Source organism: Polistes dominula, unplaced genomic scaffold (genome assembly GCF_049000335.1).
Source record: "Polistes dominula isolate Pdom_NZ unplaced genomic scaffold, Pdom_raw_medaka contig_16, whole genome shotgun sequence".
Taxonomy (NCBI): domain Eukaryota; kingdom Metazoa; phylum Arthropoda; class Insecta; order Hymenoptera; family Vespidae; genus Polistes; species Polistes dominula.
Window position 1 is genome coordinate 5,667,794 of NW_028301040.1, and position 26,545 is coordinate 5,694,338.

The 26,545-nt window shown below is 30.3% G+C and overlaps 1 protein-coding gene across 1 annotated transcript in view; it reads left to right on the forward strand.

Moving 5' to 3' along the window:
• The first annotated feature begins 2,559 nt into the window (after positions 1-2,559).
• Positions 2,560-26,545, forward strand: part of LOC107066273 (uncharacterized) — a 29,689-nt gene continuing 5,703 nt past the window's right edge. Inside the window, exons 1-5 of the mRNA XM_015320749.2 lie at positions 2,560-3,291; positions 9,067-9,372; positions 9,752-9,973; positions 11,631-11,848; positions 17,113-17,263. Coding sequence (XP_015176235.1) covers positions 3,285-3,291; positions 9,067-9,372; positions 9,752-9,973; positions 11,631-11,848; positions 17,113-17,263 — 904 coding nt within the window. The 5' untranslated portion in view covers positions 2,560-3,284. The remainder of the gene's footprint in view (positions 3,292-9,066; positions 9,373-9,751; positions 9,974-11,630; positions 11,849-17,112; positions 17,264-26,545) is intronic.

Here is a 26,545-nt window from a genome sequence, read left to right on the forward strand (position 1 = left end):
CTTCTATAACCACACACGCACACATATGTATCGCGTAACCTCGATGTAAAGTAACCTCGAGGAAGGAGGTGAAAAAAGAAGGAAGAAGTAGTGGAGGCCAGGAAGAAGAAGACGAAGAAGAAGAAGAAGAAGACCAGATGAAACGAGTTAGACTATGAGCAATACTGGACGAACGGTTGGAACAGGGTAAGAAAAAGAATTTCAACTATAGACGATGAGTATTGTTCTCACAGCTGTTTCACCTAGTTTTCCACCAGCTCGTCCCATTGCGATGGTAATTTCGTCGTTGTATTGTGTCAGTTATACGTCGAAGTTTATACATAACTACAACTGTTTTTGATGATACCAAAAAGGACATATTTTCTTATATAAATACCTAAGATTACTATTATTTTATTATTCATGTTTAATTATCTATGTTATATTATATTTTGGTAAATACATGTTCGTTATCAATCAAAGTACTTAACAATTTAGTTAAATTATATAATAAGACTATTGTAAAAAAAAAATGATTATAATACTGATATATATTACAAATATAAAATAATTAAGGTACTAATATCTTAAGTACTTAAAAATACTTCAATATAAACGCATACTTTATTTGCATACACGTAACAGTTCATATCTCATCATATTAGATATTGTATAATACATACATAAATAATGAAATATTTGGATAGCTATATAAGAAAGAATGTTTGTAATGAAGGGGGGTAAGTGAGGGGGAGACGATCGAAGAGAACGAAAAGGTGGGATCTAAATCTAAAACTAGGCGGTCCGGTAACAAGGAGGCGGCCTTGTTTCTCTGTGTTACCTTTTGCTGTGAGTGTTACGGCGCCGACGCACTTCTGTCTCTCCTACTTCTTATACTAAATCCACCACCTCCATTACCAACACACTACTACTACACAACAACACCACCACCACCACTCTCGTCACCAGCACGCTTTGCCGAATCAAATCTGCTCGCGGATCTTGAGTGCGCGCGCACACATATACTATACAGACGTACCTGGTCGTCGTGCTCATGCTCATTGGTGTGGTGGGCCGATCAGCTTCAAGAGATGAAATGGGTATTCAAGATGGATTCTCTCAACTACCTGTTCAATAGATAAACGCCATTTGTTATTTTCTAATATCTAAATTGTCATTTTATTTATACGGTCATTTAATTGCACATTCATTTGATTTAGTTTGCAAATGAAGTCATTTAGAGTATTCTTATGAATTATAAAAAAAAAAAATGAGAGATAATATACTTAACTGTTCATTCAGTATGATGATTCTCCTGGTGTGGTGGTCAATCAACAACATTCACAATTTCGGGGTCTACCTTTCTCCGATATAATATATATATGTCGATTGAGTGCTCAAGATGAATCTCGATGAGTCGACGATCTTTACAAGGAAATGATCGTCCCCCCACACCCCATGATGTTCCTTCTTCCGTCGTAATATTATTTTTAAAACGTAATTGAACGATCATTGCGTTTTCGATGTACCGTTTCAAATCAATCAGTTCCTTCTTACCAAGAAAAGCGATTAAAGTATACGACAGTGGGCTGATTAATCATCGTGATTACCTTCATTTTTCATACTTCTCTTTCAAAATGAAATCAATTTCTTTCTTTCTTTCTTTCTTTCTTTTTGTGAGTTTCGTAAGAAAGAAAATATTATAAATAAATATTAAAATAAATACTGGTCAACGCATTTCAATAGATATCAGATTGAAGTTGACGTTCTTGAAATTTAAAATTGTAAATTGTCATTTAAATTTTCTTTTACGACTACTTATCAGGGAATGAGAATTACGATGATTATATTCGATGACATTGAAATAATGCAATATTACACGTGTCTCTCATTTTTTCTTCTACAAACAAATTGTACAGAAGAAAAATGAATATTACAAAATGGAATAAAAATTAGACAAAATTTGTAAATAATTTTTTTCTTTTTTTAATCAATCGAATAGGTCAATCCTTGATGTGACCTACCATTTTTCTCTTATCAGGTTTACTAAGATAAACTTGCCAACGAGGATTCAGAAAGTGGTGAAGATACACATTTTATTTTTTTATTTTCATCAGGTTGGGGAGACTAATTTAAAATCGTGTATGTGTATGATAGAAAAAAAAAAGAATTGAGTATAGAGAGACACTTATGCAAATGTAAAGGAATCAAATGTGCATCCATCAGAGGATAGAAAAAGATAGAAAAGGAAAGAAAAAGAAAGAAAGAAATTGTGCTGCCCCTTCTACTATAAAAGTCTTGTCCCGTTGAAAAGCTCGTAGCGGAGTGGTAGGCGTGGTCTTTGGATAAGTTGTGTGTGTAGTATGCGTATACATGTCTTACATTTGTATACATACACGCATGAAGGAAGACACGCACGGGTGCGCAGGTGAGAAGAGAGAAACCCGAGCAGGTAAGGGGAAGCTACCGGCGCGCACGCCACTATACGAGACCGTTCGTACCCTCCTCGGGCTCACCGGGGTCAGTCAGGGTCCTGCTCTTAGCCAGGACACTCCAATATCTTGCGCACGCGGACACGACACCGGGTGACGAATCTAAGAAAAATAAAGAGAAAGAGAAACAAAGAAAGAAAACGATAGAAAACAACGATTTCGATAGATCATAGACAATTTTTCTGATCTTCTTTTTTCTTGATATTATCTTTCAAATTTATCTTCGTTAATTATAATTATCATCTTTCTCTCGATTTTCTTCGATTGTCATTTTGTACGACACATTATATTATCAAAGATAGGAAGATATACGAGTAGTTTTTGAATTTGTCGAGTGTCAGTTAAAATTAATAATCAAAAAGAAAATATTTCTTTTGTATGTATTTTTCAATAAGTTCCGTCTTACGTTGAATTGTCCTGTCACAATTGAACAAATTGGACAATTGGTCCAAAGGTTGACCTGGGTCAACCATGTGGTAAAACTCTCCTTCTATATCTTGATCTCTCTCTCTACCACAGGGAGGGTTAACGTTTTATTTCGAGAAAAAAAGGATTAAGAAGTTGAAGAATAAGAAGAAGAAGAATATAAGTCAAGGATATTTTCCTTCAATATATTTTGATAAAGCATTCCATTGACGCATTGGAAAACTGGTTTCTGTAATTTCTGGGAGAAGTGTAAGAGATCAAAAAAGCAGGTAGTAGTTGGACGATCGTTCAACTTTTCCTACATGAACGGAGGGAAGAAGAAGAGGAAGCCCTGATTTCGTAGCAAGGTTTTGACGTGTTTACGTTGCCATTGCGATTAGGAACGTGATGTGTGGTAAGTCATGAATTTTTTATTAATGACAATTACCAATTAAATGAATAATAATGTAATAAGGCTAATGAAGAAATTGTCGGTAGTCATAGTTCATAATATGCATGTATTAAATTACAAATCAATTTTCAATGTTTCATTTATTATTATTATTATTATTATTATTATTATTATTTTGTTGCTACGTACAATAATGAAATATATTTGAGATTTTTTTTATTATAAATTATTTTGTCATTTGATTTCAAACTAGTGTAGTAACATTGAACTAGTTTTTTCCTTGGCTAACGATATTACACGTATTAAAAAAATGAAATGTTAAAAAAGAAAAAGAAAAAGAAAAAAAAAGAATGAAAATATAACCGGTTATCTTTTGGAGAGTCACGTGGTAGCATCAATTATTGAGAAAATTATCGAATAAAACTAAACGCGTCTGTGTTAATACGTAAAAAGCAAGTCATCGTTAATTGGTAACGTTTAGTATTAGTCATTTTCTATCATTTAACATACATACACTTATGCATTACTTGAAAATTGAGTAGGTAGGTCGTAAATGAAAAATTGTAAAGAGTTTATGTTTTAAAATTTAGATTTTTATTTTTTTAACGTTAAAATTTCATGGTATAGTTTGCGTTCTGCTTTTTATATATCGTTTCTTCCTTCCGTGCATTCTTCTTAACAAAAAGGAAAGAAGAGAGAGAGAGAGAAAAAGAAAAAAAAAACTTTCCCTAAAAAAATCTTCTCAACACTTGGATAAACAAATTTCGGCCTATTTAACGAGTGTCAATAAGTTCCTATCAATCCCAGCCCCGATTCATGACTATTTCGAGATTTCCATGAATATTCATCAAACGATAACGCAATCGTATTCGCTATTAACATTTTAGCCGAGGATGTTTCCGTTTTTTCACTTCTTTTTTTTTTCTTCTTTTTCTTTAATTTTTATTTTTTCACTCGATGCCACATGTTAAGTTTTTTTTATTGACACACACCTACACACATATATAGACACACTCTTTCAATCCAGATTTTTATTACTTTTCGTGTTTTTCTTATTTCTTTTTTTTTCTTTTTCCTTGAAAAGCTTTGCTGTTAACTCGCAGTCAATTTGTGATAAAATGTTTTTTAAGTACGCGAGAGTGCTTACTTTTTAAAACACGTGTTTACTTAAGTACGAATTGAAACGGTTAGAAATATTTGTATTCCGATTAAAATCATTTCTTTTTTTTTTTTCATTTAAATTGATTATAATTATGCGTTTTAAGATATTTATATACTTTTTTTTTCTATAGAAAATAATGTATTTTGTTATTTGTATTTTTCAACTTTATCATATCATGTATATTATAAATTATGCAAGAATAAAAAATGAACAAGAAGATATATAACGTGCGATAGAACGAGAGATGGATAATTTTAATTAACATAATAAGTTACATTTAATAAATGTGTTCGATCTATCAAAAACGATGAAATCCCTTTTGGGTAAAATACTTTAACAGATATAGTGCATATATGCAATATATATTTTTTGTTCTTTTCATTTTCATTTTAACAAAGTTACGACGATTTTAAATGTATGCGTATATAATCTCGTAAATAATTAGCACATCCGGTAACAACAATGTAAAACTCGGTATTAATGAAAGACTTTATCTATGCAAATCAATCGACAACTCGTTAAAACCACTTTACTTATACTTATCTTTTATGCAAGAATGTAGTCGCTTAAATCTTCAAACAGATTTATTCAAAATGAATGATATTTAATAGAATGATTAGAATGATTATTATGTTCTTTTTTTTTGTTTTCTTTTTCTAATACATGATCGAATGAAAGCACACCTACGAGTATATTATGCGATTGCTATCGTTAATGAAAAAAAAGAAAGAAAAAAACCTTGAATATTTTATTATTTTTTTTTTTGTTATTTCCTTTATTTAATTTTTTTTTCTTGATCATGCTCGATCGTTTACAACTATGCAATATATCGTAGTGTTTGATCAGTTGTTACAATTTTTCTTCTCTTTTTTTTATTTTTATTTCCCTTCTTCTCCTACGTAGTAGTAATTATTTGTAAACCATAATTGAGTTATATATATATGTATATACTATACACACAATTGTAACATGCTCACTCGACGGATTAATAATTGCGATTGCGTAAATATCGTATGACACAGTGTTAATGATGATGATGATGATGATGATGATGATGATGATGATGATGATGATCAGATGATGATGATGATGTGATGATAATGATAATCGTTGCCATAACACTCTCTTCAAGCAGATATTATCGCAAATGCAGAAAACACATTTGTCCCAACTCTTATGATAATTAGTTAACAACGGCATCCAATTAAATGTAATGAAAGAAAATCTTCCAAATGTCAAAATAGAACGGATCGTTTAGTTTCATTCAAACAAATTAAGCGGCTCACGAGTAATCGGTGAGATAAGGAAGAGAAATTAAAAAATATAATATATAGTATACACACACATACATACATACACATATATAAACATAAAAAAAGCAAATAAGATTTCAATCACGATTAGATCAATTGTAATAATATTTGAAGCCGGTTGTTTTTGAACGAGGTCAAAGAATTTCTTTAGAAAAGATTATACGTCTTACGTCTTCTTTGTAATTAAATATATACTATCTTATTATACTTATTTAAATACTTATACATATAATTATTGAATTGATGATACTCAAATTCCTTCTTATTTGTTATCAAACAAATTTCAACGATAATTTTTTTTAATGAAACATCGCTTCATCATTTCTTTTTTTTTTAATCTATTTCGTAGAAACGTATCAAAGAAAATATTTCTGTACTCATTTTTTCAATAAGAGACCATTTTTAACATCTTGATACGACGCAGTCGTGTTGAATATTTTAGTCTAATTAGACTTTGAAAATGACACGCGTATTCTTATCATTGTTAAAGTAAGAAAGAATAAAAATAGGAATAAATAAAAAAAAAGAAGGTAATTCTAAAAAGCAGAAACAAGTATTGATACGTAAATCTTTATTATTCGTTTAGAGAAAAAAGAAAAAGAAACGATATACAACTTCATTGACATAGTTTTCATTAATCGATCATTTGTAAATTACAGATAATATAAATTATGTATGTGAAAATTGTATATCTATTTGTAGTATTGAAATTTGAAACGATATAGAAATAATAAATTGTCAAGTTTGTAGTATAGAACGTTAGGTTATTGTCTATGCTTTAAAACGTGTAACTGGGTTCGACGTGAACACACACACACACACACACACACACACACACACACACACACACACACACACACACACACACACACACACACACACACACACACACGTATGGTCGATGGGTATCATCTGGAACGTCAGTATTTTAAATATATTCTGGAATCACATGAAACCTCATAGATCCTGTCTTCTTGCACGCGAGACGGTTTTACACGGGTTGCCAACCAACAACCGTTAATCATAAAAATCGTTTATTACCAACGATTCGTCTAATTTTTTATTTATAAAAATGACACTTTCAAGCGTAGTCCTAGTGATAGGAAAAATAGTGCAAATTTCAGATCAACTTTTCCACTTTATCTTTTCCCTTTTTTACAACACCCCCTGGTCATCCCTCAGCCACCCCCTCCCAGGAGACACTCGAAATTTTCTGCACGCACATAGAGCATACTTTCTTATGCACGTTTACATGTGATTAAATACGTATATGTGTGTTTATTATGTATAACACACATACACATGTTTAGGAACACGTATATTTTCAGCAGGTTTTATTATACTCTCACTCGCGTCGTGAGCAATCACGCCTGGTCGACCTAACATAAGATTAGAATCTCGTCTCCCGACGAGTCAGCTAGGACGATACAGGATGTGCACGCACACACCATGCGACATATATAATTCATTTCGCTGTTTGGCCGATATAGTATATATGTAAGTACTTAAGTGTTGGCTTGTTTTTGAACGACTATACCACCACAACCTCCAATGTGGGGGTGTGTAGATACACCACGATGAACAATCGTTGACGCATCGAGCTATATTTAAATACTATAGATAATACTCATTTTTTTCGTTTAATCGTTGTCATCCGATTTATCCTAAATACATTTTTTCTTTTTACAATGAAAAATTTATACCACGATAAGTATTCATATTCTAAATTTTTCGTTAAAAATTGTTGGCTAATTGAAAATCAATTTGTCTTTAGTGTCTGGTTTGTATTTTCGTTCTAAATTTCTCTTATTTGTTTTAAGAAATATATTTAATTATTTATTTGCGAAAAATTACTTTCAAATTGTTAAGTTCTTATGGTTAGTGTTATATTTGTTTCATGTGAGGTTTTACGAGTGTAACACGTAAAAAAAATGTGGTTTATTGTTCAGTAAGATTACACCTTTACACGACAACTCTCAACCCAAAATTACACCTCAAATTTGTCCTAAATTGCAACAATTTCATTGGGAAATATTTTAATCATTTACTTAAATCACAAATCAAATGATTACATATTTTTATTTAATTACTTGCATATATAAAAATATCGTTTATCTTATCATTTAAAAATGTTTGCTTAAATCGTTATCATAATCGTTATCATAACAATTAAATCGTATAATTATCCTTAAAAAAATCGATATTACAGTATCAAGTATAAAAAAATATATACATATTTCCTCTTAACGAGTATCTTACAAAGAAAAACGAATTAGTATGCATGGTAAATGAATTAACGTCGTGCCTAAGGGAAAGCTCGAAAGACTTGTTTTCGATCATACACCTTGAACCTTTAAATTGGGATTGAATTTATAACATCGGACCTCGTAAATAGTGACTTATATATATATATATATATATATATATATATATAGAAATATATACTTGTACTCTTATTCACTTCCTTTTAGGTCGGCCAGGTTCGGCAATATTTTAATGAGAAAGCTCGCTCGTGCCAAATCCAAACACATCAAGTTCGTATAAACGTTACGATATCTTATCGAAATAAGATAATGAAAAATAAGAACTTGAATCAAGTTACTTGAAAACTGGTCAATTCTTAATCTCATCCCTGTACCCCTTATCACCCCACCTTGTTCATTTACTTTCCGATCTACACTTTCTCTTGGCCTGTTATCCTTTCGCTAACACTTTTTCATCTTTCTCTCTCTCTCTCTCTCTCTTGAGAAGAAGATATTCGAATTATCGATAATTACTCTCGGTCCAGATATTACTGATCTTGAATTTTTCGGGTTACGTTGAATTAACGATCGTGTACTCGCGTGTAACTTATATCTATAGATATATATGCACCAGCTTTACTTATTTTTACTTTGGTGCAACTCCTTCGTGTCATCGTGAGCGTATCGAATACCGGTTTTACCGAACGTTCGACTATCATTAACCGGCTCGGATATCGAGCAACGTTTCGATGCTTCTTCGAGGAAGATAGCCCAGTTTGATTGTCTTCCGTCAATTTATCAAGGAGTGACGTCACACATTTACTTTTACCAGTTTTCTGGGTTGACTACCTCAATACCCATTGTCATAGTCGGATAAATAGTTTCGCAATTATTTTAAAATCGTATTTCAATTTAAAATCGTAACATTTGTTATTTCTATTTGTTTAATTTTTCTTTAACTTGATTACATTCAATTATTTTCAAATGATTTATTAATTAAATAAGAATGAATTATATTTTAAAAGAAGAAAATTTGTATTGATAGATGCGAATATTTCAGAAGCGGTACCGCGAACTTGGCACATGAAACCGGAACTTCACAGCGATCCTGTAGGAGTTCCGGTGGGAGCATTATCACCCCCGGCAACCCTATCTCCTCCAAGTAGTCCGAATGTGACATTACCACCTTCTCCTTGGAGTCCTGGGGCTCCGGGTAGCAGTGCTAGCAGTGTTGCATCTTCTAATCCTCCCTCGAACTTCTGCGTACCTGTTCAGGATCGTTTCAGTGCTTTCACACTCGTATCTGGTTATGGTTCGGACTTGAGACTACAAAATTTACCCCATACCGCGAATTTACCTGCGCGAGGTAAGACAATCAATTTCTTTTCACTCGAGAAATCTTTTTTTCAAATGTATAAATAATTAAAAATTATAAAATATAAAAAATATAAATAATTATAAAATTTATTTATCGGTATATCATTTCAAAAAACAAGACAATCAAATTAAATATTATAAATTAATAAAAGTGTATTTAGGGATATCGTAAAGTTTGATAGATTTTTTTTTTACGAATATAAATATTAGACAATAATATTTAAATAATAATTGATATTTAATTAAATGATCTAATTTTTCGCTACTACATCAAAATGCATTAGTTTAAGAATGAATTTGTGTTTTTCTCGATAGGATATATTCGTTCGAGCTAACATAAAAAAAGAAAAGGTGCATTCTTATTTTAGAGATGCGTTGCGGCCTGATGTATAGCGGTGGTTACGCGACGTCCGGGACCACTTGGTGGGCCCGAAACGTAGGCCTTCTGTTGCCGCATTCCCTTCTGCCGCCGTTAAGAATTCCACCTCAACAGACAACACCGGTTGCCAATTGTTCGCCCATTCATCCGGAACCTCTTAGTCCAGTCAAACCGGGATCACCGAGATGTGCTGTTGAAAAAGTACCAATTGGTAAGACATTTTTATTATGAATAATTATTATCTAATTATTTTACAATAATTTTATTTATTACACCAACAAATTTTCATATATTTTTATATTGTCATACTTGTTTTAAGATTTTGCTATTGATTATAATTTATTTAAAAAAAATATTTTTAAGTTAAAATATATAGCAAAGTGCAATCGTGTGTTTACTTTTTAATTATTTAGACTACAGTGAAGATTATGATATTTAATTAATATTAAATATTAATATTATTATTGTTATTAAATTTTTAATATTATTAATATTAATATTAATATTAATATTAATATTAATATTAAATATTAAATATTAATTATAATATTCGTATATTATATTTTATGAAAATTATGTTGCGCATTTTGTTGTTGTTGATGTTGAAAAATTCTGTTAGGATTGTTTAAAATAGTAGAAATAATTAATAAGTATGACACAACGACGACGACAACACTTCGTTTCGTTCGACTATCATTCGCGTGATTACGAGGAATCGGATAAGAAGACAATATATATTATAGTAGGACAATTCCGTACGTAACGTAAGCTCGTAAATAGCTTACGAATTGGTCGTAGACGATCGGCAATGGAGGCTAAAACAAAAGTTAATCGTGCAGCTGTTACCGTTTTAAAAGCATTATTTTTTATTTTAATGTGTGTATGTATGTATATATGTGTATATATGTTTTTAACACAACATCGACGAGGTTTTTTCCAGTCGCCAATTATTATTTTTCGATAATGTTCTTTGAAAACTAGCTATGCGATATTACACATTTTTTCTTTTTACTCGTCATTTCACGCTTATACCGACAATTTTTTATTATTAAAAAAATATTGTTTGTTTTTCTTCGGTTTTCTATTTATTAATATAAATAAATTAATAATCGAATTGTGAGAGTATTTTTAAGAAAATGTCATTAATTCAATTCATTTGCAAATTAAGTTATCAAAGTTCCTTACAATATACGATCAACCCCAGTAATTATAAATAATTATTAATTACATAAGATATATAAATAATTAAATATATATTATTGAACGTACATGAGATACTAATTTTGTCCAAGTATGTTTTTTATTTAATTTATGGGACATGAATGACTAAGCATATATTTATTTTTGTTGTTGTTATTTTCATTCATATCGGGTTATAAAAATTTTGGCCATTCAGAACGACTATAGGAAAAAGAAATGTTTTTTAAAATACATATCCGACACATTATAACGCGTTTACGATGTGTCCATAAAAGATAGCAAATAGTTAAGTAGCGAACTCGATAAGAATAAACGGCCTAGTACTCTCTCATTATTTTTTTCCTTACTCATTTATTCGAATATTCGTGTTAATATGAGGCAAAGAGGAATAGGAGGAGGTGGTGGTGGTGGTGGAGAAGGAAGAGGAAATGTGACGCAAAGCAGAGCAAATTTTCTTGTTTTTTAGTGACTCGTTCAGACTATATTCTTTTTCCTAAAAGATTGCACTATCATTTGAGGAAAAACTAATCACCACGCAGTAATTTTTTATTTTTAATCACGAGTACTAGTTATTTTATTTTTTCCTAAATAGCACAGTTAAATATATATTTTTGTTTCGTTTAAATTTTTGCGTATAATTTAAAATCAACGGTGATATTATGTTTCAGAAGAAGAAGTACCATTAAATCTTAGTACCAAACCAAACGATGTATCTTCTAATATCACCAGGAAGAATGAAATTTGGTCACCTGGTTCGGTTTGCGAAAGAGAGGCTAGAGAAACTAAAGCACCATCTTCTAGGAATCCTTTGGCTACTTCGATTATCAATAGACAAATTCATCATTCACCTCTCACCCCACCATCGTCGTCCGAAAGAAGCTTTCAGGTGAGTCACATCATATTTACCTAATTTTTCATAAGGATTAATAAATTCGTAAATTTGAAAGTATTACAAACATTTTACAATAATGTAGATGATCCAAATGCAACAACTATTATTATTATTATTATTAATTGGCATTAGAAACCCGAAAGTTCATTGCCGCAAATACCAAATTTCACCATTGTTCCCGTCCCTGAGCACGACCGCTCCATTCAACAACTATTAGAAATAACATATAAATAAAACAAGTAATTGTGTTTTAATTAGGAAAAAAATGATATAAGTTGAATTATCTATTAGGGAAGTTAACATGATAGGATTTTATGAAATGTCGTAACTTAACTGGATCAGAAAAATGAATATTGTCCTCGTCGAGAAGCGCGAATCGTTGAGCACCAAAGATCAACGATAGGCCTTCGAGGAAGTCGAGTGGTATCGGTCCTGGAAATCTCGAAGCTACCTTTCATGACACATACACACACACATACACAGAAATTCTTTCTGTATAGTCAATGTGCACCTTTAGGTGGCTCGTGCGTGGGTTTACCGTACGAACGTGGATTTTACGAGCTCGTGTGTAGACTTTTATCGGCATACTCTTATTTTGCGTGAACGTAAAAAGCAACAAACGTTCGATTTCCATCCAACTCGAACGCCACGATTCTTTTCTTCCTTCCTTCCTTCCTTCCTTATTTTCTTTCTTCTTCTTTCATTCTTAAGAGCAATCGCGTATCTTCTTCGAAGAAGATCGAAGATCAAGACCCTCGGCGTCGTAACAGGACATATGTATGCGTGAAGGTGTACGCGTGCACGTTCTTCTTCCAATCGACTCTTTCGATCTTTTTAAACGTTCAACGTCGTCCTTCTTTGCAACTACGAAAAAAGAAAATCAAGACACCATTGCGACGCCGATTTGCCCAAGTTAATCGACCTACCTGATTCTTTTTACGATCAATTTGCAAGACCCATGAGAAATCGTACATATATATATATATATATATATATATATATATATATATATATATATACAATTATATACGGGCAAGTTAACATTTTACGATATGAGCTTTTTCTTTAAAGAATCTTTCAAAGGAAAAATTGATTTTAAGTATAAACGATATAAAGAATTATTTTATATTTGTTTGTTAACTGTTAACATGATAAATACAAAATGACGAAAATTTAATGGATGGTATATTATAGGGGAAATTCAAGGTAATATTCAATTTTTCTTTATATCAGTTTGTTATTTGTTAATATGATAAATACAAAATGACGAACATTTAATAGATGGTATATTATGAGAATAATTACTGGTAATATTCAATTTTTTAATAGGTATAACCTTCTCCTTTAGTTTTCATGTTTTTTTTTCTTTTTATTTGACTTGTGTTGAATGTAAAAGAAAACAAAAAAGAAAAATAAATGAAAATTTACGATTACTTGGTGAAAAGAAGTAACACGACGAAAATGTGTCTTTGATTATGCCGATTTTGAGAGAGTTTTGAAGAGTCACGCGATCTGAAATTCCTGCGAAAGTATATAAGTACCCCCAGGAGTTTGGTGGTGCCGAGGAAACGGGTCAAATGTTTTGACGTGTTACATACGTACATATAGATATATATATATATACATATATGTAAGTACGTATCGGTGATCGGTAAGAGGCTACGTCGTAATTACGTGCGATTCGATGGTAGCTCGAACTCTCTCAGCAGTGGTTTTACGTCCGACACGTAACTGTAATGCGGACATATTAGGATATGCGGGCCAGACGCGTCACGTAGTTTTTATTTCGGAGGACTGATTTTTATTTTTCCAAACCAAGTTGCCGTGTAAAGCTACTCGGAAACCTTTTACCCGATACCGATCAATTCCAACCATTTCTATCAAGCTCAACTTTTATAGCATTTGTTTCAAAAGGAATTTTTTATTATTCAGTTTTATTATATCGTTCAATAACTGTTGGTAACGAATAAGTGTGAAAACATGTTCGTAGAGATTTGACTAGGAACTACCCTTAAAAGAAAGAGTTAAAAGATTAGATATAATAATTAGTATTTTTTGGATACGTCGAATTCCATTTTCAGTATCCAAAAATTTAACAAAATTATTTTACAAACGAAGATTGTAACTTGATAAAAATTTTGAGTATACTCGATAAATAAAATTACTTTATATCTTTAGATTTTTTTTTCTCGTTGCAAAAGATATTAAAAGTTCTTTAAATTTACCAATGCCAAACCACCCTTAAAAGGAAGAGAGTATCCAAGGATTTAACAAGATTATTTTACAAAAGAAGATCGTAACTTGATAGTAATTTCTTTCTTAGGGTATACTTGATAAAAAAATATTTTTGTTTTTTGGTAGCAAAAGATATAAAAAACAAATATCTAATGCTTTCAAAACTGCCAATTTTATTCCCCCTTCAGAATATATAAAACAAAAATGTATGAATGAAAGAAATGAAATTAAAATCAATTTATTAGACGAATCGTATCGATGTTACTTGGGGAAAGTTTCGGTCAAGTAATAATGACAACAACAACAACAACAACAACAACAACAACAACAACAACAACAACAACAACAACAACAACAACAACAACAACAACAACAACAACAACGAAAACAACAGTAACAGTAACCAGCAGCATCTCGTAACGTTTGCGGACGTCTTGTGTTTTCCTTTTGTCTCGAAGCGCCACCGGAAGTTAGCACTTTCGTGTCGTGTTACTACAATGGCGTGCTCCACTCCTACCCGCTTTCATTCCCACAATCCACCGCTTCCTTTGGCGACTTATGAACGAAGTGCCGCGGTGCTTATTAACGATCTCTCTCTCTCTCTCTTTCTCTCTCTCTCACTTTTTTATCTCCTTCGTCCTTCCTCTTTTCTCACTCTAATCCTGACCCCTCTGGCCCCGTTCATCACTCACACTACCGATGATCTACAAACGGGACGAACGTTTTCACCGTATTTTAATTTCCTCCCTTTTTTCTTTCGAATGACAACAAAAAAAATAAAAAAAGAAAAAGTTCAACCGTTATCGATACCGTACATAATAATTATTCCTCCATTAATTGTAATTGCTAATTATTGTCACCGATAATTATATTATTATCGATATTGCGAACCCAAAATCAATACGCAAACTTTTAACCACGAATTGTTTTTTTTTCCTGTTTTGTTCTTTTTCAAGAAATTTAAAAAAGCAAGAGGATAACGTCCAGTGTGCACTTTTTTTTTTTTATAATAATTAAAAAAAAAAAATTATATTACAAAAATATAAGTTTCGATGTTGAATGTACGGATTTGTTCGAGACACACTTTTGATGGTTTTCATCGTAACCGGCTTCATCGACTTCTTCTTCTTCTTCTTCTTTTAGAGATATTTTTTTGTTTCTATACCTTTTTGTCATTATTTTATTTATACTTTCTTTCTTTGGGCCACACATGAAAGCAACACGATCAAGATCGGGGACACCCCCTTTCCCCACTTCCTCTCTCCCTTTACGAGTCATTTCACGTTCGACAACGCGTCCCACGGGGACACGCGAGAGAACGGGTTTTGGTGTTTCACTTGAACATTATCCGAAGATGCAGGACAAGACACAGACTCTCTCGTCTCGTATGTTTAAAGTGGGAGAATGTATTTGCGCCGGTGGGCGATCAAAAAAGGGCTGATTCAATGCCACCGTTCTGTTTTACCACACCGAAATCTTAACGTAACAACAGTGAACAACAGTATGAAAAATAAATGTTGAATTTGTATTATTCCTTTTTTTCGTAAAGGGTTTCAAATGTTCCTCGTTTTTTAAAAATCTAGGGAATCAAATATCAAGGGGAAATGTACAAAGGATTCGAATAGTTCTAATTAATGTCAATGAAAAATATGTAAAAATATATAAAAGATATTTGGAGTAATATTTTATATTTGATTGGTGGGGTAGTAATATTTTATAATTCAGTAATATTTTATATTTAATAGAGGGGGTAGTAATATTTTATAATTGAGTAATATTTTATATTTAATAGAGGGGCAGTAATATTTTATAATTAAGTAATATTTTATATTTGATAAATAGGTTCATTTTTGAAAAATATTTTTATATTGTCTTTATAAATAAAAATAATCGTAAGAAAATTCAATAGTTAGAAAACAAATTAACGCAGTAGTGCAGGTTTACCATTGCAACGGTTAACACAGTAAAATCCCAAAAACATATCAGATTTATATATAGTATAAAATTCGGATGAAATTAACGTATATTCTATCTCATCAAAATTAACAACAAAACGTTTATGAGAAAATTTAAAAAAAGGAGTATTAATATCAAAACATCGAATTAAGGTAAAACCAAAGAAAAAATATAAAAAAATTAAAGCAAGACAAATATTATTCGATACAAAAGTATTATTTTAAGTTGGATAGCGTTCGTAAAGGAACGATTCCCTATCCAGCTACTTACAAACCTACATAAATACATATGTACATATATTGTCCGGAAAGAGACACGGCGTGTTGGCTTGTAGCATTGTGACGACTGGCGCCTTCATTACAATGAGTCGAGGAAGATAAAATGAACACAGGTGCGTTGGTCGTCCCGACGCGGCGTATTACAGCGCACTGCAACGCACTGCAGCGCAGCACAGCACAGTGGTGCGGCCCTCTTTTAAGGTGCCTTCTTCCTTTCTTTTATCTTTTATTTTTTTCTCTTCTCTTCTCTTCTCTTCTTTCCTTCACTGACATGATCGGTTTCATATTACAACTGCAAAGATCTTTACTTACGCTTACTTAAGTACCAACTACTTACTTAGTTACTTACTTTATCCATCGATTCAGATCACTTTTTTCTCACACTGAAGATTTGTTAAAAAAAGAAAAATATGCATGTTAAAACTGGGTCGTTGAGAGGGATTTTTGTCGGATGTCCGACAAGTGGCAATGAAGGAAATAGAATACAAAGAAAACGGAAGTTCATTCTATTTGAATACTTAATTTCTTCTTCAATTGAAATAAGAACAAAGAGATGAAGTCGACAAAAGATATAATAATTGCATTCTTACTTTATCACGCAATTCCTGTCCTTTGGATTAAATATCTACCTAAAAAAGGGTTGTCCCAGTTACGAATATTCAAATAAAAAGGAAGATAAACCCGTTACTTGTTCTTAGAACATATGATAAAACTAAAGAAAAACTTTTCAACTGATAATACTTATAGAATAAAGTATTAACCTGAGAAACCACGAAATCCTTGTTACAGTGCAAACAATGCGGGAAGGCATTCAAACGATCGAGCACGCTCAGCACTCACCTTCTAATTCATTCTGACACGAGACCCTACCCCTGTCAATATTGCGGCAAGAGGTTTCACCAAAAATCGGATATGAAGAAACACACATACATTCATACCGGTAAGTATTGCATGTCCCTTTTTCATCAAAATGAAAATCAATAATAATTTCCTTATATACATCAAGCTCGCACGTGTGTATGTGTGTGTATACTCATTAGATAGATTAATGTTCTAAAATGAATTAATAAATGAATATATCTATTAATCAATAATAATAATAATAAAAATATATTATAATTTAATTATAAAATTTTATTATATAATAATATTTTATTATATAAATTTTAATTTATAAATTTTAAGTATATATATATATATATATATTGAATTTGAAGATAAAAAAAAAATTAATAAATTAAAGTTAAAAGGAGGATGAAAACTTTTCTTTTTTAAACTGATAATAAGAATTATATGGATAATTTATCAATTAATATTCATCATCGAGTATAGAAAGCTTTTTCTATCAAAAGCTTGGTACTTTCTGATCGATACTTTAACACGCACACACAGAATATACGTTCCGAGTTGTATTTAATAATTCCAAAGAGTTTTGTAACAAGACAGAAACAACAGTAAACTATTCTCTTCGAACATAAGTTCGATCGTGTAGTAACTTCTCCATTTTCGTTTTTTTTATTGCTCATTGTTTTCGGGGTATCCAAAGTACCATCACCACCACCACTACCACCATCATCACCACTACCCCCCTCGCGCTTGTCGTAGACACGAGCCCAACGACAAAGTTCAAGACGATCGGAGTCGGTAGAAACGGTTTACGAATTATTTACGAAGCCCGCTTGTTGCCACTATCTTACATTATTCAGTATTCCTATTGTTGTCCTACGATCGACGAAATGTTTCAACATAAGTCGTGCATTTCATGACGACCAAGGAAGAAATGAGACAGATAAAAGGATATTTTTCTTTAATCATCTTTTCCAATAATAATAATAATAATAATAATAATAATAATAATAATAATAATAATAATAATAATAATATACCTTGACCAACAACGTATCAAAGTAGTAGTTTCGTAACATTTTTAATTCATATTTTTTTATTTAGAAATTAATTCTTTTTGTTCTTAAATTAATTCGAATTAATTTAAAATAAAATTGAAATAATTTTCTTTTTTTTTCTAATAGAATTCTCGACGATATTAATTTGTCTAATTTTGATTTAAAGGGTTTAATGAACAAGTCTGATAAAAAGAAAAAAAACTACCCTTCTATTAATATCGATATACTTTAATTGGATGTTTTGATTCGCGATCGTTTAACACCATAGCCATCGTTGTCTGCATAGCCTCTTTTCTGTCTGTCCTAACATGTGAACGAATCACGCACTATGATGTTACGTTGTACGTTGTATGACAGGACTGTCAGGTCGATATTTTTCTTCTACGAAAGTCCTAACACTATGAAAAATATGAATTTACTTTTAAGGGGGATGATACTTAAACAAACAACACAAAAGAAAAATATCAAATCTCAATAATGTATTTTTGTTATAATAATGACAAAATAATTTTATATGAAAAGAAAAGAAAAAAAAAACGAAATTAGATTTATTTCAATTAGTTTAAAATTTTCATTATAGAAATTTGCTAACGTTAGTTTTCTTTTGCAAATGATTTTAATTATGTTACTTCTAAATAAAATTCAGGCACCCTATTACTTTTGCTAACTTTGCCAGCCCTTTCGAACAAAACTCCGTTCGCTTATAATTAGATTTCTATCATCGAGTAACGTTTAAGTTGTCCACGATATCGAGGGGGGGGGGTTTAATTTCTACTTATTCTATTTAATTGGAACAAATGAATTATCGGAGTCTCAACAAAGCAAACTCAATTTATAGCACGCAAGTATAATACAATAGTATTGACAAGTAAGCCTATAGAATTATTTTTTGAAGAAACTTCAGAAGACAGTAACAATCAAACCAAACATACTACTAATTAAATCAATTTCTTCAAAGTTTTTATTAAATATATAATTAATTACTAAATCTTTAAATTAGAAAATGAACACAAAATTCAAATTGTCTTATTACAAAAAATAATAAATTTGGCTTTGTAGAATAAATGTAACGAAGATGAAAAATACTCAATCCAATTACAAATATATTTATAAAATCCTTGTAATATATATAAAACAAAAAACCCCTGACGCAACCCTGATGCAACATATAATTATAGATATATTTGTAATTGGGTTGAGTATTTGTAGAATACAAATGTATTACACAAATATTGTTATAACTTGTAACAAAGTTTCTAAATTTCGTTTCTCTAATTTACGATTAATATTCGGTTTCCTTTAATACAGTTGAGTGTACTTTCTTTTGACCAATAATAATAATAATTCTAATGGAAGTAAAGTGATATCGATCGTTGATAAGTAGAACCATAGGGTTCCCCAAATCTCTTCCTTCCGGGAACGAGCTAGGAAGTTTGATATCACGTGGCCACAAAGTATGCTACTAACTTCCCTTTCTCTCTCTCTCTCTCAATATATATATATATATATATATATATATATATATATATATATATATATATATAGATATATGTATTTGTAATATATTTTAGGTAGAATAACGTACGCACAGTTACAAGGAAGATCACGCGTGTGTCATGCATCGCACAATGTCCTAATAACGGTTATATACGAATCGGACACATGTCTTTATTGATGCGAGTATGACGTCTGACGTCTGACGTTCGCTCAACAGCTGACGCGATCCAAATAAAACTCCCATGAAATTCTTACGAATTTTAATGTCATTTTCATTAGCAAATTTTCCTTTATTTATCTAAAATCAAACTTTAATTCTTTGTTATCCTACTTTTTAAAAACGATGTCCTATCATTCGTGAAAAAGGGTTGAGAGCTTTAAGTTTTTTCGATTTCAAGTTTATTTTTTTTGTTTTTGTTTTTATCAATAACAAACAGGTCTTTATCGATAATTAGAGAATTGCAATTTTCTTGGAAGCAACTTTACCGTTATCTTAAACAGTTTTCGTCATAAAAAACAAATTTAATTAGAGTATTTATATTTAAATGCGAAAAAAAAACTAATATGAGATAGTGTTACAAAAACGAATATATATATAAATAAATAAAAATAATAATTTTTTACTTTGTTTCAATAATACATTTTCGAACAAAACCGTGGAAATATTGAAGTTAAAACAACTTTAACCAAAATAGTCGTATTGGACAAGTATAAATAATTAATGTAAATGTTTATATATACATATATATATATATATATATTAAATAAGATTTATTATGATAGAAATTTAGTAAGTAGATTTAATCAGCTGCTAAAGGAAGAGCACATCATATTTTCTCCTGAGAACGAACGGAAAAAGCTTATGTATGATGAGAAACGGTCTGTTTGAGGCGCACTAAGCGAGTTTCCGGTAGGACACGCGCCAACCCGGCGTGCCACGAGCCACCAATGGGGGAAATAACGTGGTGTTGCGTGCTAATTACTAATAGGAAAAAGGTAGGGAGACTTAGGAAGAGTAGTATACCCTATAAGAGTCCTTTTCATCGTTTCCATGTGTAGTAACCTAACGTGGTAAAGTAGCTAAATGCGAAAGGACGAACGATTAATGCTGTGAATTTAATTTGATTTTCACACGATCTTTTCTCAATCTTACAATTCATTTAGAAAAAAAAAATAGATAAAAATCAATTAAACTTTTCTTAAGATTTTTATATCAATTGAAAATATTTGACATAATTTATAAATTAAATTAAATATTTTTTCGTTTACGTTATTATCACATATTATTAAAATATTGTGTGTGTATATATATATATATATATATATTTTATTATGACAATTCTAAATTAATTACAATTCTAGATCTATACCAATTATAAATAATAAAATATATATATAAATATCTTAAATTTAAAAAAAAATCTATACGTGTTGTGGTGTCCTACCATCTTACAAGTGTCGGCCACTAAAGTGTTAAATTACGTAGCACGAGTGGTATCTTTAGTTTTAAGCGTATCGAATGAAAGATAACGACTAACATAGATGACTTTTTTTTTTCACGAGCTAACAGATTCTTACAACGATTATTGTGCCTTAGCTCGACGTTATGCGACCAATGTTTGTTTTACTGTACGTTCTTAGTCTAAGGTGTTTTAGACGATAAATGCACTTAACTAAAATACGGGTAATTAACGAGACTTTACTCTTATACATGTATTCTTGAATGTGTGCATTCATGTATACAGATATATCATATAAGAATGCATATATAAGTACGTGTGTGAATTATAAAACAATAATATCAATTTATGATTTATTCGTACTATTATTTCTTTTTTTATTTTTTGTTGTTGTTAAATACTCAATACACGGAAGGTGTATGAGTGTGTGAATTTATTTATCGTTAGTCCGTGATTTGTTAACCTTTTTTCTTTTTTTTTTTTGTCAATGTGTACAAATAATTGACTTGCACGTCGCGTCTACCTGACACACATTTACATCCTATTCAATTATTAACGTAAGTAAGTATTTACCTTTTTCTTCGTTCATGGTTCGTCCCGCCTAGAAAATTATGTTTTCTTTTGTCCGTACCATGTACTCTTTGCAGTACGTCCCCATTTCCGATCGTTACTTTGGTATGATACAAATGCAGAATAAAAAGAATGATCGTGTCGAAGAATAAGAAGAAAAAAAAGGACGAAACATGAGGGAATCGATCTCCTTTTTTTTCTTTTTTTTCTTTTTTATTCAACCCTCTTACTACCCTTTCCATTCGTCGTTCTAAAATGAAAATGAATTTTAAGTTTTCAGTAGTTTTAGTTTTTCTTTTTTGTTTTGGTGAAAATAAAAATGAGAAATCAAAGTTTCTTAGGTGGGTTGAAGTTTGCTATGGGGTTGAAGAGGTTTATAGAATATGTTTAGTGGTTGTTAAAGGTGTATTAATATTGTAAAATATATTATAAATATAGTATATCGAACTGGAGGAAAGTAAACCTAATAAAATATAAAATATATTACACACACACATAACTATTATATATTACATATATTAAAATTATATATTTTATCTATTTACTTGACACACAATTTTTGGTAAATAAAAAAATTTGTATTATAAAATATAATCTATATAATTTATATTGCAATATGAAAAATATTTGTTATCGTTGGAAACTAAAAAAAAAAAAAAGTAGTTTATGCAATTAATTGCAAGGTAGCTGCACTCGAAGTTACGATAAAAGAAATTAAGGATGCAATTGCAGAAATCAATAAAAATCTGTAAAAAAATTAGTTATTTTTAGAAACATTATACTACAACTGTGTTAAATTTGTATTAGCAATATTTAAAAACAATACGTTTAAACATTTATATAATTTATACTAAAACTTTTGAACAAATTTTCAAATGATTTATATTTATAGATTAACATTTTTATTTCATTTTTAAGAATAAAATACACTAACACTGTGTACAACTATGTGTACGATGAAATAAAAGAAAAGGGGTGTTAGATACTCTTGTAATATCTTAACCAAATATTTTAACGGATTGTAGTAAAAGTTAATAGTTGTATAAAATAGATCCATTTTGATATTTCTTAGCGATCTTGAATATTCGCAAACCGATACCGAGAGCAAGCACTTTTATATGCACTCCATTCGATATACTCGATATAACCAAGTCCTAAGGGACGAACCCTCTACGGAGAAGAATGGCGTGATAATAACCCCTCGAGAGTTTTTGTGCCGTGTAATTGCAATTCTCTTTCTGAGGCGGTATATTGTTTTCAGCGCATCCATTTGTAGACACTCAGCGGAGTTTTCCCTCCCTTGCAAGACCCGTCTTCTATAAATTATTCTCGCGGAATACGTGACAGCTTGGTTACGATCTATGCTGAAAAATAAAAATAATATTCTACATAAAATTTTTTTTCTTACTACTTCGACAAAATGAAATGTAAAATTCGTATCTTCTTCTTCTTCTTCTTCTTCAAAAAAAAAAAATAATAATTAAAAGAAAAATATTTTATATTTCAATTCTTTGCAAATCTTATCTCTCGTAGATATTACTCTACTTAAATTGTAAATTTAATTTTATTTATTATAAATTTAATTTCAAATTTAAAATAATATCTTATATAATAAATTTATATAAATAATATAATTATAACTATATTATATTATTTAATTTTTAATATTTATTATTATTAATTTAATATTATTATTAATATTTATATTATATAATTTTATTAATATATAATATTGATATATATTATTTATATATATTTTATATTTATATAATATAAATTTATATAAATAATTTATATAAAATTTAAAATAATATCTTATATAATAAATTTATATAAATAATATAATTATAACTATATTATATTATTTAATTTTTAATATTTATTATTATTAATTTAATATTATTATTAATATTTATATTATATAATTTTATTAATATATAATATTGATATATATTATTTATATATATTTTATATTTATATAATATAAATTTATATAAATAATTTATATAAAATTTAAAATAATATCTTATAAATTTAAAATTTAAGTAATAATATTTACGCGCGATAAGATATTATATATATATAATAATAACTGTATAATATTATAATATTATATACACAAAAATGTTAAACGTGATCTATATTTAATATTAATATTTTTTTCATTTAAAATTAAATTCATTCCCATAGAATATTATTGACGGGATTGTATGATTTTAAGTAACATAATAATTAATTGAAACATCAAAAGATAAATCTTATTTTTTTTATCGTACGACAAGTTATTTTAGATCAATTTTGAATTATTACATAGATAGTATGATTGCATTTTAAAATATGCAAATCGTCGTTTCGAAATAAGGGGTTAAAATAAAACACCAGCTGGGAGTAAGCAAATTCCTGCAAAGTCTTGATCATCGGTGCACGCATGGTGGGTACATTATGGTGTATTGTACAACATAACATTTTTGCTACCCATTGAAGAATCAATAATAGATCAATGTATTCATCAAATTGATTTCCCTTATGTGTACTATTTTTACATCTATTTTTTTCCCTCACCAATGATCCAAAGAATACACGGAAATAAAGGAATTCCGGTCGTGCTTAAAAAATGAACGAAACCATAGATAAAATATATATACATATATATACAAATGTATACTGTGTCTTACTGCAATTTCATTCAATTATGTTACCCATGGCATGTTTCAAACCTTCGGAATTTGGATTAATAATAAATTTTCACAAATGTGCATGATCAAGAAATAACGATGGACAAATGTGGATCGATTTTCTTAGTGTTTCCTTCGATACACTAATTTTTCCTTGATAAGTATGATAAAATGTATGAAAGAAAAAAAATATAGAATGACAAAGGAAAAGAAAAAAGAATTTAAAAAAAAAAATGTATAATTCTATAAGAAGCTACACATTTATTGCTTTTACTATAATTTATTATATCTTATCAAATTATTCTTGATAGATTATAGATATACACGATGAATTAACAATTTGTAGTTTATGATCTTATCAGAATTAATTATAACGAAATACATAAAGTATATTAATTTATATTAAATTAATAATACAAAAGAATATTAATATAAAACTTAAGAAAAATTTGGTTAAAACATTAAAATAATTAAATCATCCATTAACATAAGTTCTATTAATCGTACCGATACCACTATCAACCAAGATAAATGACGAGAGAAACTTTAAAATGAATGTTATAAACGTTCGATGATTATCGGTAACGATGCATCAAAAAAAGACAGGGACGTATTACGATATTAAAGACTTTCGTCGTCTGATATCGAAAACAGAATAGAACGTATGTGTGTGAATGTGTTAAAAGAGTGTATCCACAATATATAACACACAGGATAAGCAAGTAGTAGTAGTAAGCACGATCGATTTTTACTATCGCGGAAGATCCTTATATTTCCCATAAAAAAAAAATGAAAAAAAGAATATAATAAAGACAGAAAGAGAAAAATAAGAGAAGAGAAGAGAAGAGAAAAAAATAAAAAAGATATAGTAGTAGTAGTAGTAGTAGTAGCATCGTCTTTTCTAACCGATCTCTATCAAGCAATAACCGAGTAGAAAAGGCGGATCGATTTGCCGACTCTCTTTCACCATCGTCGTTGATACGACATCGCGTTATTACATCAAGTTCGTTAGGCGAGTCGTGCATAATTAAGCGACCACCACCACCACCACCACCACCAACCAACAACCACAAACTCACCACCTAACCACCCACCCCCAACGGTCATCCTAACCTGTTCTTTCTCTCTCTCTCTCATTTTCTCTTTTCAACTTGCATGCTCCGAATGATAGGCGCGAACTCGCGAGTATTCGCGGCCGCGTTTACTCGAACGTGTAGCACTGACTAACACAAGCATACACCCACACGTTGCTTGTCGCAGATACGATTCTCTACCTCTCCTATCATTAAAATCGGCCACCAAGTGAACGCTTCGGTCGGTAAATATTTAAGTCGGTCGGTAAGGGGCTGGTAATGAGAGTCGGAATGGATCGATATGCTTGCTGCTTCCTTCCTATAAATATATTTATATATAAATATATATGTATTTATGTATATGTAAGTGTGTATATGATGAGCAAGGCTTCGGTCACTGACACGAATTCGACAGGATTCATCTGGACCCATTCACTGATTTATTTTTCTATACGTGATTTTTGTTCTAACTGTATTGTTTTAGATAAATATTATTTATATTAATCTTAGGTTTATGCACAATTTTGTTGATTTAAAGACGATTATCTAAAGGAATCTTTTTAACTTACTTTGATTATATTTAACAAGCATATTTCACCTTAGTACAAATCGATTGGAAAAAAACAAACGTGCCTAAGGTATTGTTTTTTACTACTACCATCAATTTATTTCGGAAAGCTCGTGTTCTTATTTCTATAAAAAAAAAAAAAAGAAATAAAAAAGCTCGTCTATTTCTCTAAAAAAAGCGGTGCTAGTATGGATGAACAAAAGTAGTCGTTCAATTTTCTCTACTATTTTTCTCTCTTATCGTTTTTTTTTTGTTCTTTCTTCCTTCATTTCTTTTGCCTTGACTCAACAAAGTTATGGTGATCGAATCCTAGACGGCAATTACTATAATTGTATTTTTCTTCGCGCAAGTGAGTAGATAGGTGCGATGACAGGAACGAAGTGGCGGAACAGTGCGACAACAATATTCAATAGTCCTCGTGGACTCTACCATTCTTTCTTCTGTCATGTGAAAGATAATAATTGTAATGGTATAT